The 19,601-nt window shown below is 38.3% G+C and overlaps 1 protein-coding gene across 3 annotated transcripts in view; it reads right to left on the bottom strand.

Moving 5' to 3' along the window:
* The window catches only part of gabrb2b (gamma-aminobutyric acid type A receptor subunit beta2b), a 225,016-nt gene that overhangs the window by 19,354 nt on the left and 186,061 nt on the right, over nucleotides 1-19,601 (bottom strand). For 2 of the 3 annotated variants that reach the window (XM_077591974.1, XM_077591975.1), the window contains 4 exons: nucleotides 14,237-14,359; nucleotides 10,112-10,488; nucleotides 9,873-9,970; nucleotides 9,487-9,554 (listed from right to left, as the gene is read on the bottom strand). In XM_077591974.1, the coding sequence (XP_077448100.1) occupies nucleotides 9,487-9,554; nucleotides 9,873-9,970; nucleotides 10,112-10,188 (243 nt within the window). In that variant the 5' untranslated portion in view covers nucleotides 10,189-10,488; nucleotides 14,237-14,359. The remainder of the gene's footprint in view (nucleotides 1-9,486; nucleotides 9,555-9,872; nucleotides 9,971-10,111; nucleotides 10,489-14,236; nucleotides 14,360-19,601) is intronic. The other variant, XM_077591976.1, reaches the window with a different exon arrangement.

Raw genomic sequence — 19,601 nt, 5'->3', positions numbered from 1 at the left:
CTCGAAATTAACTGCACTATTGCATGGCCACATTTGGCAGAGTAATTCAGATGAAAACCTGGTATGGTGCATCACTGGACAACAATATCTTAAACGACTTGGAGAAACTATTTTTCTTTCTTTATTTTCCTCCCCTTCACACCAACTTTTCAGCTGCATGGGTTTCTTTCGCAACATTTCCAGTTCTAGTCTACTGTTACATAACACGTGTGGGTAAAGGGATTTTTTTTTAAGTATTAACACGATTATTAGGGGGAATCATGCATCATCGCTCTCTAAAGTTAAAGCCTTCTTTCTTCCCCCCACTTAATTAAGGGACCCATTAAAACATTATAATTGTAATGATTCCTCTTTTCCAAAACCCTACGAAACTGTCGTAAAAGAGATCATTCTGCATCTTGTCTTCAAACTCATGGTTCCATCTTAAACTGCTATGCAAAATGTACAATTCTGCCTCCCACATCCAGTCCACTTTTAAATATGCCATCCTGTCAAATAGACAACTGACAGTCGCTGTAGTTTAGTGGGGGTTCTGCTTAAGCGTGGTAGTGTTTGAAATATTTCCATTGTCATCCCCCACAGCCTTTTATTGCAGCCTTATCTACGAGAGAAAGTTGTGGCTTGCTTTGTAGGGCGGACTCTATGGAGGAACTTTCCTAAAAGACGGCCATTGTGTGCCTCGTCCCGTTGTGGGAGGAAGTGGCTTTAAATTAGCAAAGCGACTGCCGTGACAGTGTGCCCGCGCATGGAAGTGCAAGTGAGGCTGTCATAACAACAGTCATAATGAGCATCACTACATAAACTGTGTGAGCGGAGTGCGAGAGGGACGTAAAGCCAAAAGTAAGCGAAAAAGATGCGAACTGTAATTTATGAACATACAGCAGTTCCCAGCTCTTCGAGTAAAAAGTACAATAGAATCACGATGTTCACTGTGGTATAAATTATTACTAAACCTAAAAATATATGATCATAAATCTGTAATTCTACACACAGCATGGTTTGAGGATCTTGACTTGCAGTGAACTTGTTATGAGTCTCTCCCAATAAAGGCATGTCTTCCAATATCTATTAAAAAATACACACATTTCCTGCCGTAACTTGAGAACAATAAAAACCATATATTGAAGTAAAAAAATAAGTCAGACTGTTTGTCCTTCACATCTCATCCCCACCCCCACACCACATGGCTGCTTTTGGATTAGGAACAGTACCAAGAATTAATATTAAAGTTATTCACAGGATACGTGATGTGTTGTGTTGTTTTCAAGTCTTCAATCTAAGCCTTACATTACTGCCTTTGACCTCATTTCATCTATCCCGGGAGAAAAGCAATAAGTCCTTAAAAACTACACGGAAAAAGAATCAAAATGTTTGCTGGTATTCCGACATGTTACTCTCGAAACGATCCAAAGCGTCCATTCATCTTTTGGCTCATCGCATTGCACTCTCAAGGTCCTTTACATATGCACGTAGAAACATTTCCTCAAAACACCTCTCCCAACAAACATTTGCTTATTCATTTATATATGAAGTGAGTCAGTGAGAGAACATTGAGGCTGTAGAACGACAGAACAGCACATTTCGAAGCGGTCCTTTAATAAAGCAGTGACTCACGCAAACATTTTAAAACATCCCTGTCGCTCTCTTGACTACTAAAGGTTCATTTCTTTCATAAGCAGTTTTTGTTGTTCACTTTAGTGGCTTTAATTGATCCAGGTGACCTTTAGATGCTTGCCCTTTTTTGTCTGAGTGAAATCTGTTTTTGCGAAAAAACTACTTTTGAGAGAGGGCAGTAATTGTTCAAATGAGGAACATCTAGGTTGGAATTTTGTTTTTTTCCTCCTACCTTTAAATTCTTTTTTCCATATGTGAGGTGAGACCCTTAACCCTAGACTTGTTAAGAAGAGATAGAAGATTTCAAGCGGGGGTAAATGAAAGGCAGCCGAAAGCTCTGAGGAGCTGTGATGCAAATAGCATTTATTCTTCACTGTTTGCGACTTTCACCATCTAATTTCAGCACTAGCGGTGACCTCCCTCTACTGTTTTTTCTCACTGCCCCCCTCACCTTAATTTATTTTCTTGAGTCCCATTTCCCCCATTTCTTATGAAGAGTGTAGTCGATCATCTTAATCTCCCAAGAGCTTGTGTTGTATCTATTTGTACACTTTGGGGAACGTAAATCACGTGTGTTAGAGCACATCATAGGTAGTCTAAATGTAATTTTGTCAATTGAAGTCTTTTCAGGCTCAAAGGTCTTTGGCTGTTGGTATTTCACGTATTCACAGACAGTTTGTAATAGCTTATCTCCTCAGCGTTGCACTTTAACGTCATTGTATGCATAAACTGCAGTAGAACAAATCTAATCATTAATTTTCTATAATGCTTTTCCTTAGAGCTAGGGGTGAACCTGAACCTATTCCAGCTGATTTAGTAGCTATATAGTATGTATCACCTGTCTTCATATGTATACACGTTTTAATAAATCATAAACGGTTCTAAATCCCAACTATGTCACTGTAGTATGACCATATTCTCACTTGACCTTGAAGAGTCTGTTTAATCAAAGTCATATGACCTTTCTTTTTTACTCGCTAAAACCTGCTGGTATAAAATGTGATCTCTCTGCCCCCTAGCCAATGTTACTCCATCATCCATCCACTTCAGTGTCTTGAAAAAGCCCTCCAACCACAACAAGCGGCTTTCAATTTCCTGTCCCACACTGTCCTCTTGCCGTCAGCGACAGGCTATGAGAAGCCTGGCAGAGGGCACAATTCCTCCAAAGAGGCCTAATAATAAACATGGCAGCCCCCACCAAGCTGAGTGACATATATTGCCCGTTCCCCCAGCAGCGGAATACGAACTCCTTAATATTCAAGCGTTGTCTCAGAAACAGCTTCGGCACCGCATGGAGTCAGTTCCGCAGGACGCATACACACAGGTTTCTGCAGGGGTTTCATTTGTCCCGTTCCTATTAGCATGAATACTGGCGATTTACACTGCCGTATCAGCAAAACCAATAAAGTTCAGCTGGACTGACAGATTCCGTTAATATAAAGACGCGAGAGATGACAAATTCATGTACATTTACTTTTGTCTTTGGACTATAAGGCGCACCTGACTATAAACCGCAACCAACAAATTAAACAAGACTTTTTGTCCATATAAGACGTACTGGACTATAAACTACAAAGATATACACAGCAAAAGACATCCAGCTTAATAGCCTGTAAAACCCATATATACACCACACAAGACTATAAGCCACAGGGTTCAAAGAAACCATTTTTAGTCCTAAAATTGCAGTAATTACAAAAGCTATAGAACAAAAAAATGGACAATGAGTCCGCGCATTGAGAGATGCAGTATATAATCAACACTAATGAGTGCAGAGAATGGATAAAATGAGTGCCCGCAATTTTTCAACGTGTTTGCTAAATACATTTCCTGTAAGAAGATGACCTCAAGCTTTTAGAAGCAGTGTAATGTCCTCTCCTTGGAGCTATTTTCTTGACTTTCCCATTATTTACTGTAGCATGGAGATGGCTTTAGAAAAAGCTCAATTCCAATAGTGAATCAAATTTAGAGGCACTATTGTTCTCCCCCCCCACGCAGAAGCTGGAATGCTTAGGTTAGTCAGTTGGCAGCTGTGCAGCTTAACGGACGACATACAGTTTATTAGAGTCAATTGGGGCATCTGCAAGCCCTCTTTGTGTCCTTAGAGAGAAATGGTAGAGCAAAAGGCCAGTCAGAGAGAGAGGAACGGGGCAGGCGAGGACAAGGTCCAAACAGATTGTTAGGGAAGGATTATGAACTGGAAAATACTGATGGAAGACACAAAAAAAGTTGAAGGTTTCCCTTTACCCAATATTAAGCTTCAAAGTAAATATATACATAGCCTTAAATGCAAGATGTTGCCATATTTGAATGGCTTCCCTTTTGGAGACTCCAAACAAACATTACAAGGAGCGATTGCTTGAAGTTGTTTCCTTTCGCAGAATGTTGATTTGCTTTTCAAGTATTTTGTGAAAAAAACACCTGCAGTCTCACTTGTGGGGCCATGGCACACTGTTTTTTTCTTTTGACCGGCTCAGATAGAGCAACCACTGGAAGCCAAAAGTGTGACTGTAAAAAAACTTAAGGCAGACTACAGTTGAGTGGTTGTGACAAGAAAAAATAATAACAGATTCATCACCTCACCACCTAACCTGAAATTTATATTATTTAGTACTTCAGTTTTGCAAAATATACTATTCATTTTCTTTCTCTACACATAAACTGGTCATTTGTTGCAAAGCATTATAACTAGCAATCATTACTGCACTCAGCTAGAAGCGAAAGTGTGTGGACAAAAATTCAGAGGTTGCACATATTTGCTAAATGAAAATATTGATTAGGGACCTTGGATGAAGCCAAAAATTGTTTGCTGGTGATGACTGTACTGTACTTATGGATTTCTTTTTTCCAATAGGGATGGCAGGTGAGGATCGGAAGCTGCTTCTTTTTTTCTTCCTATTTCCAGGCAGTCAACTTACTGACTTATTAAATCTTATGAGTTTTGCAAATATTTGAATCAGTAGGCTAGCCAAACACTACCACATGACCATGACCCTTTCCAACAATATTCATATTTACCGCAGAATTAAATATACAATACATAGTCGGCCTCTCAATAAAAGTTCTTTGAAATGCAACAAAGTCCTTATGTGCAACTCACTTGTCGGAAGCACGAGAAAGCCAAACAAAATGTAGTCAATCCAGTGTGATACCTGTTGACAGAATAGTGCAGTCGTGATTGTACAGTGACGGACAGTGTGTGAGGTGTCACTCACTGAGGCAGCTCCTGGAATGTTTCCAACTGTGAAAACAACATCTCAACAGAGATAAGCGGATCACCAGATGAAAGTCTCCCAGCTTAGTTCCCCGAGTTTTCACCCCTCAGCTCTGTCTGTGTGAGGCGTGTGGCTTGCTTAATATATCCTACGGATATCCCAATCACATATATTTGCATTACCCAATTTTAACAACGTTATTGCAACATTATAATCATATGAAAGCGTTATTTCAACCTTTTCAGACCCGATTTTGAATCACATGATCAGATTGGGTACATCGCTGGCATACTATACATCAGTTATAAATGTTTTATCTTAAATTAAAGTGTTGCTCGTTGTCTCTGGTGCAGTAGTTCGCTTGTTGGTTCAAAAGACTTAATCAGTGGCACCAAGTCAAATCCTCACTGCAGTGTTTTGCATTAACAAGAGGTACATTTACTATGACCTTGCAATAAAAGGAATGCTGTCTGCAGAGGACAATATTGTCGAAAAACTGTAAAATGTATTCAAAATATGCATGGGAGACCAGTAGAAGGCCATGTTAAATCGAGAAGGGATTCTGAGTAATTGGCATTTGCATAATGGAAATGACTATTAATAAGATTTTCTACATATTGTGACAACATCAGACCCATTTGAGGTTTAGTAAATGAACATTATCATATAAATGAGTACTTGTTGCATTGGGGCAACATTAAGCTGATTAAATGGCCACCCTGAGACCCCTTTAAGAAGTTGGTATCTCAAAAACTGCTTAACTAAGTAATAACATTTTTGCAATATTGGTTGTTTCTCTGGATATATACATCCAGCTATTTTTCTATATTTCCTGTTATGTGTAGTTTTCTAAATACAATTTAAGTAACTTACGATAAAATAATATTGGTATTTTGACAATGATAATGATAATGAAATGGCAACATAGAGATTATGCGACAATAAGAAGGTTTTCAATTTTGCGGTTATACTTCCATCACTATGGATTTTTTTAAAATCAATATATTACTTATTTTTTCAATCCATAAATAAAACAGCCATATGTAGTGTTAAGCACTGTGACAAAGATAAAATACATACAACTAAAAATGGTCTAGCGTTGATGAATTTTTGATTTACTGTAATATGTGTCTGTGACAATTTGTATCATAATTTAGAAGAAAATAAAAATAGTTAGAACGCCCCCATAAAATTGTGTGGTACATTAGAGGCTTTCTTCATACATTCTATTAACCCTGTTGAGTGTATTACAGCACCAATTCAAGTCCTAGATGAACCTGGGATGAGACGCTGCTCTGTCCGTTACATAATCCAAACATTTGACTTTGCTGCAGGCCACGAGCTGAGACGACAGAGAGGGGGTGGCCAAGCTTTGAGGGGCACAGGGAGAAGGTAAATGACCTCGCTAGACATCCTTAGCTCTTTGTGCATGATACTGCATATGCCAAAAGGCTAACTGGAATTACTAGAATCTATGCAAATGACAAGAACAGAAGTTTGCACAGTTCACCTTGGTCTGGCATAGGAAACCTTTCTTTAAAACCAGTATTATGGTCTTAATTTTTTGTGGGTATACAGTACTATTTATATTAAATCTGTTCTAACTGTCATGATTATTACAATAGGAACAGAAAATACAAATATTAATTGCTATTTTATATCTCAACTGATACAAAATGGCCAAAATGTGTTTGTGAAAGTAGTTTGTGAAAGTTTTTCTTCAATAATTAAATAAAATAAATGTAATTTTGATTTGAGTCATCATCTCTACAGAAAAATCAGTGGTGATTGCTCCCCTCACCCAACATTTCATTCTCCTGTCAAAAAGATGAAGTCAGTGTGGCCAATTTAATATCATTTTTAAAGCTCTCAGGTGCAGATGAGATATTACACAGCGAGTAAGTGGCTTCACAATCTTCCCACCCTTTTATTATCATATGGCAAGCAATAATCTCTTTTTGCCTTTCAGCCAACATCCATAATAATATATCTGGGTGATGTATTATTGTCCAGGCGCAGCAGACAGCCCATCCGGGATCTCCTTTGCTGAGCTGTTATCAAAAGAACTTCACAAGCGGAGACTAAAATAGCAGTGATAGACGGGCAATTGCGTGCTTCTCACATGTCACAAGTATGAATATTCCGACTTCATGTTGGACTGCCGGGCCACCCGCCTCAGGTTAAACGTCTAACATGACATTGGTATTCACAGTGTGTCTCTCTTTGCATGTGCACCTCTGAGTCATGCAGTGTGAACTCGGAGCAGCACATGACCTTCCCTCCAACACTATTTGGCTTTCTGCATGGCAACTCATTCGCATCACCGCTATCTCTCTCTGTCTCCATCTCTTACTCGCTCACACACATCGAGGTGATAAATGTGACCTCCAACTCTACCCCGCTTGTATTCGTTTTCATTCACATTCAACTCTTTCTCATTCTGTGGGTAATGTCATTTTTTTTCTTGGCTAAGGTGATTCGTCTATTTGGGTCTTTCTACAGACATTATTTGGAAGTGTCAATGTGTTGGCAAAAAGGGGATTGTATTTTATGAACTTTTTTTGCAGGGCGATTCAAGAAATTACGCAGGGTTGTACACTTTCCAATGCAAATTATGACAACTTATTTAACTGATATGAGATTAGAGTACATTGACAATAACTTTGGGATAGAGTTTTTAAGTTTGTGCTCATTTATTTTAGGTTTCTCTGGTAGATTAAAGACACTTATGAGAATAAATGTTCCTCTCTTATTTTTAGAGTTCTCATTTGAGTCATTTATTTCCATTACCACAGATATGCAGTGATAATAGAAGAAATGTCTATTTAAATGCCACAAAGAATTGTGCCAAAATTTTTTGGGGAATAATGTTGTAGGAAATTACCAGGACATTTACACGTTGGTATTTATGCCAGTGTCCTGTTTCACATTGTGACTTCTCAAGGGGAATGTGCCATTTATTTATTTAGTTTTTTCATCATTGGCCCTAAATCAAGAATCAGAGTGCTTTGTCTTTAGAATTATTACCTTCACTCAAGCATGCAATTAAGAAAATGAAGGTGACTTAAAACTCTTATTTGAAGTACAAGATAAATGTTATCATTGTGAAAGAATTTATACGTCATAGGGGTTCCATTAATTGCTATGGGAAATTGAAGAATTGAGGGATTGGGTTTTTTTCCTAGAAAAAATAAAGATCCTCAGAGATTCTATTTGTTGTGTGTCTTTTCCCAATCTTAAACTGACTGTTTTTCTACACTTTTGTGCCCTGAAAAGGTTTTGTAGTCCAAAAGGCAGTTGAATCATAAGTGTAAAATCTACTTTAAGACGCAAATTGACTATTTTACTGTACTTCTGTCTTAATCACCAAGCATGTCAAGGATGTTTTGAAGCCCAAACGTCAGCTGCGTCCTTTGGAAATAATCCATAATTCAACAAACTTTTGTGACCAAGTGTTAATAGCTACTTCATCCTTTAGGATTTGATAGTAACTAAAGCCCAACACGTGGTGTAGTCTATAATTGATTCCACTTTTACAACAAGGCCAAAATCCTATTTCTCTTCCTTTATGATCTGAATTTCACGCTCCACCGCATTAAGTATCCAATACAAACATTAAAATTAGTTTCATTTAACGTTCGCGAGATGATTGCTTGTGGTCAGCCGAGTGATAAAACCCAAATTGTAATTGCACTAAAATTGGTTGTGTAAATGTGATAATTAGGTTGCAGATACCGAATGGCAATTTATATAATGCTTGTGCTGGACTTTGACGTAATCCCTAGGTCAACCATGCAGCACGGTTGAATATATATATGTCACGTGTGTGTGCACGCCTCCAGTCGGAAATAGATGTGGCATCGTCTGCTTTTCGCGTCACTTCTCCACTCAAGCAGACAGTCTGCATGTGCACAAACACAACAACATGAGCAAAAGCCTTCAGGGAGGTTTTCACTGCTGCCAAAAATATTCCAAATGAAAACAAAACATGACTCACATCACAGCCAGCATCAAAATCATGTCACAGGAGGGCTACATTCTCTTACTTATAATAATACTAATAATAACAATAAAAAAAATCTTTGTTGAGAAATAACAAAAACGTACTAGCGTCAAACGAGAGTGAAGAAAACTACAACACAAGCTTCATACAAGTGTGACCTTCCATGGAGGAAAAAAATGCTGTTCCAAAAAATCACCAGTAGGAGGCGCACTTGTATGGAGCAAAATCTCCCACTATAACTCCTGTCAGTGTTTCCAGTAACAATAAATAAAAATAAAGGGAGGAAAAACACTTCAATCAAGACAAACCAAGCGTAACACATAATCCTAACTATTTCTTAGACTCACAGGAGTCACATTGTATTTTCATTGAACAAATATCCCTTGCAGTCTAGTGAAATTATGGGATGTTACAGTATTATTACACTTTATTTTTTAACGCGTCTATCTCAATTCCAAGTCCTAATGTGGCAACACAATAAATACGGTCATTTGGACTATAAACTCAACCATCTAAACAGTTAAAGTGATGTTGATACAAAAACAAGAGTGCGGGGGTTCCTCTTTGTGAATTTGGGAGGGTATCCCCCACTCCCCCCTCCCTTGTGCGAACATTCACGCAGGAATAATTAGCCCAGCATGTACAATAACTTACCATATTGACTTCTGACACCATGTCAATGCTGGCGATGTCTATATTCATGCCCACTCCCACTGGTGCACCTGGGATGGATTTTAAAAGAGAAAAAAAACAATCATTGGGATCGGTGGTGCAGCCATTTGATGGTATAACGACCACAACGCGATTTTTAAAGGGTAATAGGGTTTTGCATACAAAAAAAGAGGGAAAAAAACATTGGACCAGCAAAAAAAGTTGCAATGTTGAATGCAAATGTTATTTTTTTTCTTTGCAAAACATGCACAAGTAGTGTGCGTGTGTGTTGACATATCGTGTACATGCATCCCACGAGGACATGACTTGGTGGGCATTTCCATTGCATTGCGATGCATTGGCGTAGAAAGTAACAACTAAACATTTACCTCCGAAATCTGGCCTCAGTCGTATATCATAACCTTTCAACAGCCTATCCACTGTCTCTTTAACCAAAGGCATATTGCTCGGATCATTTACACCGACACTGTGGAAGAGCACACAAACACACGCGCACATATTAGCAGATTAAGGTGACAAAACATTCCAAGGAGCGCAAAGTCTCCACTGCTGGTCCGGTAAGCTTTTTTTTAAAAAAAGAGGGGAAAAAAGAGTGGAGCATCCTTACCTCTGCGCGCAAACCACGGCCAGTACGAGGGGGAACACCCCGACGCAAAACCACCATCTTCTTCTTAACACCGCCATGCTCGCCTCTTTTGATGGCGTATTTTTTTCCCCAGCCTTCTTGTAGAAAAGACAAGACGAGCTACAACTTATTCTTGCCAGTGCGGTAATTCCAATGCCGGGCGCATGCGCCGTCCGCACTACAACGTGAAGACTGATGATGATGAGGAGGAGGAGGAGGAGGAGGATGGTGGTGGTGATGATGGTGATGATGGTGATGAGGACGATGAGGATGATGAGGATGATGCTTGTGACAGAGGTGTAGTATTTAGACGGATGCGGGTGGAGTTGAAAGGGTGGGAGTCAATCGTGGGGGATCTCCTAGAATGATGAAAAGGGTTGCAGGTTGGATTCCCATTGAAATGAGCAAGGCATGCTTTCAGTTCAGGTTGAAAGTAAATTGTACTTGTAATGATAATTTCACAAATCCTTTAAATGGATTTCTATAAAATGAACAAGCTTTTCTTTTAAAAAGTACACACACTGAACGTGTAGCTGTGTTCATGCACAAATTACTGGACCTAATGGAAAGTTCTGACTTTATAAAGGGTGTAGGAATCCACCATATTGATAAACTTTAGTTTTATTCATCCTGACATGGATATTCATTAGCGAACCTCCACATTACTATTGACGATTAATTTAATTGTATTCTGATGAGTGTTACTCTATGATAAATGTTGTAAATGTACATATATCAAGCCAGTAGTTCAGTCTAAAGGCCATTTGAAGTACAGACGAAAACACGTTTATTGGCCAAAGAACTACTACAATATAATATATGCTGTCACACTCTTAAACTCAATCATGTGGGGTTACAAGGGGCAATTGGCTCATGAGCCATTTAATCCCAACTATCGATTAACTACTATTAAATGGTCTATATAGTATTTGCTTCTGAGAGGAGGGAGGATAAACCCTTCATACCACAAGATTCCTGACAAATCAAATATCAAATAGCACGGTTTGTGACCTTGAACTTGTTGTCCTTCAGAGGTTTAGGCTTGATGCTCCAATGTCCCCAATGACCCTCAATACAGCATATTTTGACGATCGGCACATAGGCAAGGACAAAGTCCTTGAAGATTTTACCTACAACATTTGATTTAAATGATGCAATTGGGAATCACTTTCAAAGGAAAAGATCTGGTGGGACTTTTCCTGGTGGCACAATTATTCTTCAGCAATAAACATTACAACTTTCTTTAAACTAAAATCATACAAAACAGCGCCCGTTTCATGTTAATCAAAACATTGTGAATACTATGATATACAAAATGTGTGATCTTGTGAGAATACCTAGTGTTCTAACGAGCACATAATCAAATTCTAGCACCCGTCCATCGATTTTGATACGTGCAGGACTGGAGTATACACAGTACATCAAGCATGTCCTAACACCATGAGAGGAACATTGCCAATGCTGCAATATGATCATCAAACGAAGCTGGAGGATTTCTCAATACTAAAAAAATCTAATCTGGTGATATATTACTCTAACATAAATTGGCGCAATGACAAATTGCAGGGAGATTATTCTTGAAGATGCAATTTAGGCTTCAACTCGATATGGGAAAATTACCTCTTAACCTGACAGTCACTAGAAAGCATACAAATTTGCCTCCCACATGGAAAATTACCTATTATAGATTTGTCATGTTTAAAAAATGTTTATTAATAATGGGTTTGTCACTGCATGTGCGTTTTAGGAGTACAGCAGGGGGGAATCAGATTTAGGAAATTTAAAAAGTATTATACATAAATCCATCACTCCAAGAATAGGGATCACCACAACAAAGCAGCAACTAATCTTGTTGGATTTAGCAAATAGGTTTTTTTTTGTTAATACAGGATGCCCATTTTGACGCAGATCACTAGCATTAATTGAAATTGGACCTCCACATATAAATATATACATAAATGGCTTCTGATGCTCCCGGAACCATTCTTTCACAATTTCAGCAAGATAAATCCTGGGATTTTCAGGAAAGAGAAAACCCATTGATGCAGTTACTTGATCATTCATTATATTCAGGGAGTCATCTGACGTAATTCTTTGAGTATGCACTGTTGCTGAACCTAAACCTGAGCAATTGCAGCAACCAAACACCTTAACACTGCTCCCACAGGCTTGTGCAGTAAAAGCTAAAAATTGGTTCCGTAAAATCACATGACCTTCTATTTCCTCAGATTCCTGATCTTAACCCCATAGAGAATCTTTGGGATATGCTGGAAAAGGCTTTGCGTAGCAGCCTAACTCTACCATACTTGATAAAACTGATTATAATTACAATTTTCCTGGATGGAAATGAGATTTTCTGACATTGCAGAATCTTATCGAAATAATGCTACATTGAATGTGTGCCATAATCAAAGCTAATGGGGTTCTCGAATGAAATTGTATTTAGGTATGACCTTTTTTTATTTGTGGTGACTTTTTTTGGGTTGAGCAAGTACAAATAATGTAACACAGCAGCTTTTATCTACAAAGAGACAACTCACTTTATGTTAAAAACTGTTGCATAATCTGCAACTTTCCTGTCAGTAAAAGGACATAATAGTCATAATACTAAAATATAGTAAATCATATTCTCTTTGAAGAAACTTGACATACTTAGTGATGTGCCATGTTTGTCTGTTTATAAGCTCTAACTGCTGCTATTATTTAAGCTGCATTAGTTTCACCAGAATGCATCAACAAATGGTACTGGTTAGGCATTCCAAAAATTGTCTTTTCTGGATAAGTGGAACGTTTCTCAGTTATTATGAGTGTTTTTTAGGGGAATGCAAATAATGCTTTCCACCCACATCACACATTTGTTTCCTGACTTAAATCTCACTAATTCTTGCCCAAACCTGCCAAACAAACCGAGTGAATGAATAAAGCCTTTTTCAGTATTTACACAAATCAGCCTGGCCCCAAAGGGAAAGTGTGGATGGATTTACTACGCGCGTCTGGTGCATCTTCAGTGTGGCGTTTACACCCAGTCTGCTCCCACCTGCGATGGGTCCAATGTCTGTCGTCCAAGTGGGGCTGCACGCCAAAGCACACGCAAAGCCCAAACACCACATGACGCTCACACACTTTTCCACCAGCATGACTTTCAAACAACCCCCAGCAGTTGAATAAATTGCATTAATTCATCCAAGTCCGGTTCAAAGGTATATTGAATTGAAAAAGAGCTTATCTGATCAAGAAGGAAAATACTTCACATACAAGTGAGCCTACATAATGCTACTCAATATTAAAAAAAATGCAAATATCTGTGGATGTACTTTCACAGCTAAAAAGGCCATCTGCCTGCAAAATATGGTGCATAATTAAAAATGTTGAGTTTTTTTAAAAGTAAACTACTAACTCTATAATTGCAAATGCAAAACTTCCACTTGCCAATGATCCCTTTAATGCATCTTTAATCTTAATCACAATCAAGCTTTCAATAAATCCATTAATTTGTGAAAGAACAGTGGATTTCCCATATTTTTTTACGGGGAACACTCCAAATGAACACATTTCCACAAATAATGACCATGTGCAATATTCTTGTGGGAAAAGGCATTCATTTTGGAACTGAATGAATCATCATTGTTACAATTTGACCATTCACTGGCAGACTTCCCAGTTAAAATTGCGGTCCATCATAGTAAATGGCAGCCAATGGTTTAATGAAAATTGGAAATGTAGCTAAAAAGGTAGATAAATAAAAAGCACTCTTGTATATATGCAGCAAAGAAAGATTGGCCAAAAACAAATCTTTCATTCCTCACGGGTGTAACACAAGGCGTTTGCGTTGGTGGCCTTAATTTTTGTGCCTGAGATGACACTTGATGAAATGCTATAAATGGCGCCAACGAACAGCGTCTAGTATTCACACTTTTTCTTTGCCACACGTAATCCAGATATAACAATCCCCAAAATGAAAGAATGTTTTATATTTGATCACTACGTGTTATGACCTTACATCCACTTTCACCAACATATGCAAATGTCAACCTATTGTTGTTAAACCAGGCTTACATCCATTACCCTTCCGCTCAAAGATCAATATACGCATGGAAGGCCTTTTACCTGCATTCACTCAAGTGATGATCAGGATACTTTCATCCGCAATTAGGCTCATGAATTTTTCATTGTCGATCCATAATACAGTCAGCTATGCTCACCGGCTGCTCCTCTCCTATTCTTCTTCACCTGAGAAGAGAAATTAGCACATTGGCTACATTTAACTTCAAAAGAGCCCTTGATGTTTGCTATTTTTTATTTTTTTTGGTTCTCCTGGTTGTTTAAGGTCTTCACTGGTCCCAGACATACTGTCTGTTTCGGTGCGCTGAAGCAGGGATAAACGGGATAAAGTGAGCATGTCAAACCATATTTATGCCATATCTCCAAGCCTCCTCCAGGGGGGGGCACCACCTGCTACCGCTTTAAGGTTGTTATGTCCTTCAGGTAGCAGATTGTTGGCTCTACCACCACAGTGGTCTTCTCAACCAGAATTGCTGAGAGGAAGTCACCTTTACAAACAGTTGGGAAGGCGAGGAAGGAAGGCATCAGCCAAAAACATCTCTTTAGGGGAGCTGGCTGACAGTAGTCAGCCAAAATTTTCTTCCCTTATCTACATGGTAAAATCTCTCTATATTAGAATACAAATACAATATCCGGTAGGGGGTGCCTTATAGACAGTAAAATATTGTATTTTAGCATATTGTTTTGACAAAACAATTGAAAAAATTTGAAATCATTAACTTAGAAATTAAATTAACTCAGAAAAAAACAAACAAATAATAGACCAATGAAAAGATACAATTTCTATAATATAGTATTATTTTACTTTTGCAATTATGACACTATCTTTGAAATCGACCATTCATTCGCAGTCAACGTACTATGCACAAATGTTCCCTCTATTTTTTTGTTTGTCTGGGCAGAAAGACAACCTCCCTGAGCACACTGAGTACCGGTGTGAGCAACATCATTGCTCGCTATGGGCACACACCAGTATCACACCTGCCATAAGCAGGTGCATGTCTACTACACAAATGATTTAGTAATAATAAAATGTAATGATTAATATCTATGAATGGGCGGCCCGGCGGATGAGTGGTTCACGCGTCGGCCTCACAGCTAAAAAAAATAATAGAATTTTATTTTGTGCGCTCCATATGATTTGCTGTGCGCAATTGCGCACGCGCGTAGCTTAGAGGGAACATTGCTAGGCACCCTTGGTAGTACATAGCAAAAACATACATATCAACACAGTATCTTTGATGAGACACTAAAGCAGAGAGCAAAAAAAGAAAAGAAATCCAACAACCAGTTGTCACCTCGACTGGTTTCAGTTCTTTAATTGGTTCGACGCAGTTTGACAGCACACCAGCACTGAGTTTAACTAGGACCACCGCAGTGCTGCTGACTTTAATTTGACATTGACCCTCTACTTTTCCATTAGCAGTAACCATGGTGACTGTGCCATACACCTCCACATTCACACATGCTTGTCTTGGAACATCTTACTTAAAGGCAGACATAAAGGAGCTTTGTGTGGCAGAAATTCAATTGGGGCATAGTAATTCAATTTCCTGACGTATTTGCTTGGTGGTGTGCCATCACATTTCAAAGGTAAAATATGTGCTTTGCTTTAATAAAAGTTGGTAAACGCCCAGGCATCGTGCTGATAGTTGAATTAGCCAAAGGGCCATAGGCATTGCCCCAGATTAGTTAGAATGCCAACTTCATCTCTAGGGAATCGGTTAGGGACAAGAGAGCATGGCGGACTAATTCACCCTTTCTCAACCTGCGTTAGAGGAGGACGCCCTTTTCAAATAGTCTATGATGAGGTTGATAATTGGAAGTGGAAGTGAGAGTGTCCAACCACCAGTGTCTTTTACAGGTGGAGAGTGGACAACTCAAGATGGAATTGTAAAAGGTGAACGAGCAGAAAAACACATGCACATGCACAAACAAAAGCAGTGTTAAGAGTATCGAAAACACAAGTTGGTCTTTTTCATTATTCACAATGGCTTGAGTTCTGTCTTTTTTGCATGGTTTCACTGGGAGATGTTGGCAGAGAGCAGTATGCTGTTCAACTTTTTTTCCCTCTCTATTTTCCCTTCCACTTTCTCACTGTCAGAATTTTATAGGTCAGCTGAGTTCGTATGAGAAAAGTTTTCTTCAAAAAGTGTGACGGGAGCAAAATTGATTGGCAGCCGTAGAAATGACAACTCTTACACTCCAATGTCTTCAGCAATAAATTCTTATCTGCAAACATTTTTTTTGCATATCCAAGTACATACAACATAATTGTCCCCGTCAATTTTTTTCTCTAAAATGTTAATCACAAAAATGGATGAACCACAATAATTATAAAAATACCATTGGGTTAAGACTATCTTTATGGATGTATTCACCTTTACAGAAATGTAAAAACAAAGCATCCATTACTTAAAAATAAACTAAATAACCTCTTTGACCGTGACGTTCAAAACGCTAGCTCACTGATATGCAAATGTAAAACAAAACTTTAAAAGAAAACAAATAAGACACTAATACGAATCGAATTGTGTTGGAGGAAGTTGGCATTTGCCCAGCTCATTTAATCTGTCCGTTTTACTCAAGTTACTCAAGTCAAGCACAAGGTCAACTTATGTATTGCACCCGCTCCCGCCCACCAACATTCCTACCCAAAAAAAGAAAATCAACATTTATTTGATCTTGCTTTAATATGGTTCTGTCTCCATGGCAACTGTCTCTGCTGTTTCTCCTGATGTAGATGCGGAGGGAGCGCTAACGACTGAGGAACCATTTTTAACAACGGCTTTTTTAGTGTAAAAGAGAAAACAGGGAATGGAAAAAAAAGTTTAAAAGCTAGTTATCTATTGCATAACGTAATTCCACAAAACATACCATATCAACAATTGTGCAAAAAGCCCAGTACAGTACCAAATAATCAACCAAGGTCACATGCAAACCATTTTAAACAGCAGATGAAAACTTTCCACCAATGAGAATCGGAGTCTATATTTAAGCTGTCTTTGTAAACGACGGCCAAACATTTGGCCCTTTGTTTGACGTCCAAAACAAACGTAACGCTTCAAAGTTTAGACACACACACACACACACTTTCTGAGTTTCTCCTACTGTAAGTGGTTACCATGGAGACCACATGGTGAGGCTTATGAAGTACAGTGGGTCCATCTCATGTGGGAGCTGGCATGTATTTATAGAAGCACTGCGCCATGCAAAGGAATGAGAAATTACTGTAAATTCCACACTATAGAGCACACCTGACAGTAAAGCGGTCAACTTTGATCAGTCTTCAGAAAACATACACATAAGCTGGAGCCGACTATAAGCTACAGGTGGTCAGGTTTTATCTCCATAAAAAGGGAGAGAAAAAAGGTAGCGGCTTTATAGTTGTCCAAAAAATACTGGAAACACCTTAATTCAAGCAACATTTGCACTGTGTTCTCTGCATGTTCTTGTGCAACTAACATGAATTTGAACTAGAAATATGTGAGAAATGGTGAGAGAAAAGAAAACAATAGGGAAGCAGATGTGTTTCTTTCACTTTTCTCGCTTCCAGCATTTTTTATTTATGGCCTCCGCACTAAATAAAAAGGAGAACTCTCCGATTGTTGGAAACAATCTGCTGGCTTTGCATCAGAATGCCAAGTGCATATCATGCTGTGTTAATTAAACCTCAGTTTAGTTCTATGATGAATTAATTAAAATCATTTTGATTCCGAAGCATGTCCCCTTATCTTGGCACATAATTCTACTTCCCAAATGGACATAATTGAATTGCTTCTCCTTTCCATTGTCCCAGTGGAAGGGGACGCATACCTCAGTGCAATTCATCATAATCACTTTGCCTCTCATCTCCACGCACACCTTAAAGTCTCAGGAATGATCGAAGCGATTACATCATGTGAAATGTTTCATATGTCGAAGAATGAACCAGCATTATTTTACTTCCTCACTTATCATGTTTTCGAAAATTAAGGGAATTGAGAAATTGGGCCAGATAGAAAGATAATTACATAAAAATACAAAAATAGCAATACTACACCTGTTTACTAGATTTGGATAGCAGATTATTTTTTATATATGTTAAAAGTCTATTAAAAAACAATGGCAAGAGCTTATTTCTAACATTGTGTGCTGCGTAAAAAAAAAACTCAGGTGCATTAGTTTTGTAATGGGAAGTATTTACATTTTTGTGTTTTGTTTAAGCATACAGATTAAGGGTTCAATATGAGGACAAATATAGCTAAGAGAAAGTTTAAAATGTATATTTTATTCATCAAACTAAATAGAGCAATGAGAGACTTCTCTTGATCTTCAGTCATTCATTCTTAGTTGCTCATTATTTAAAGCACATTTTGATTTGGTGCACAGCTACTGTGCGAGTTAAAATGTGATGTTGCATAAGCATTTTGCACATCTGAACGACATCAACCAATATTTTTCTTCTTTTCTGCCACCCTGCATGAATTTTTTAGAACAAATGAATGTGATAGCAGTTGGAATGAAAAAGTAATGCAGCTTCGAGAAATCTTTCCAAGTGATCAATGCAAGATACTTTCCAACCACCGGCCATCCTATTCAAGATAGCCGCTACATTTACGTGCCATCCCAAAAAGGAGCATGTGTCGCCCTTACCAAGACGATGATAAATGACAATCCATTTGAAGTGGAAAGATGCATTTCCATTTCAAATAGATTGGACATTTAGCACTGCCAATGGTAGACAATGAGTACATTGCAGATGCTTTGACATTGATAAAGTAATATTTTAATAATCAGCTAGTTATGACTTAACTACCAAGCCTACCCTACCAACATTGTCACCCTGAGGCTATTTTGGTAAGGGCTTTTTATGCTTCTGTCATGAATTGAAATGAATCTATCACTAGTAGAAGTCCAAACCATTTGAAGAAGGAGGCTGAGAGCCACTGCCACTTTTCCACTTCAAATTGATTTGACATACAAGAAAATGTATATACTATATGCATGGTCGTGGAACAAATTGAACTTGTCAAGTCAGTTTACACTTATTTGGGGAAACATTTCCCCATTGGCGTTACTAACGCTGAACAGGTAAATTCTAGGCCTACCTGAGTAAGTGTAACATTTACTGAAAAAGTTGTCTACCACTTTAATTTTGAAGTAATGTAGGTTTTCAAATAAAATAGATCATTTTTTGATAGGTGTGCCTAATTTTGCTGCCATTGTACATACATGATCATGAACTTGAATCATTTCAATCATGGTTATTTCTGCATGATTTTTTTCCCCTCTGATCAACACAAATGTAAAATATGATTTTTCATCCAATTTTTTTTCTCCCCCTGCTCTTCCCTCCCTTTTTCGCGTGTCCGTCCGCGCTCTCCACTCTCAAAAAACTCCTCAGTCTTTTTACTCTTTCTTTCTTTCC

The sequence above is a fragment of the Stigmatopora argus genome, chromosome 22 (genome assembly GCF_051989625.1).
Source record: "Stigmatopora argus isolate UIUO_Sarg chromosome 22, RoL_Sarg_1.0, whole genome shotgun sequence".
NCBI lineage: Eukaryota > Metazoa > Chordata > Actinopteri > Syngnathiformes > Syngnathidae > Stigmatopora > Stigmatopora argus.
This window is presented reverse-complemented; position numbering and strand designations above follow the sequence as displayed.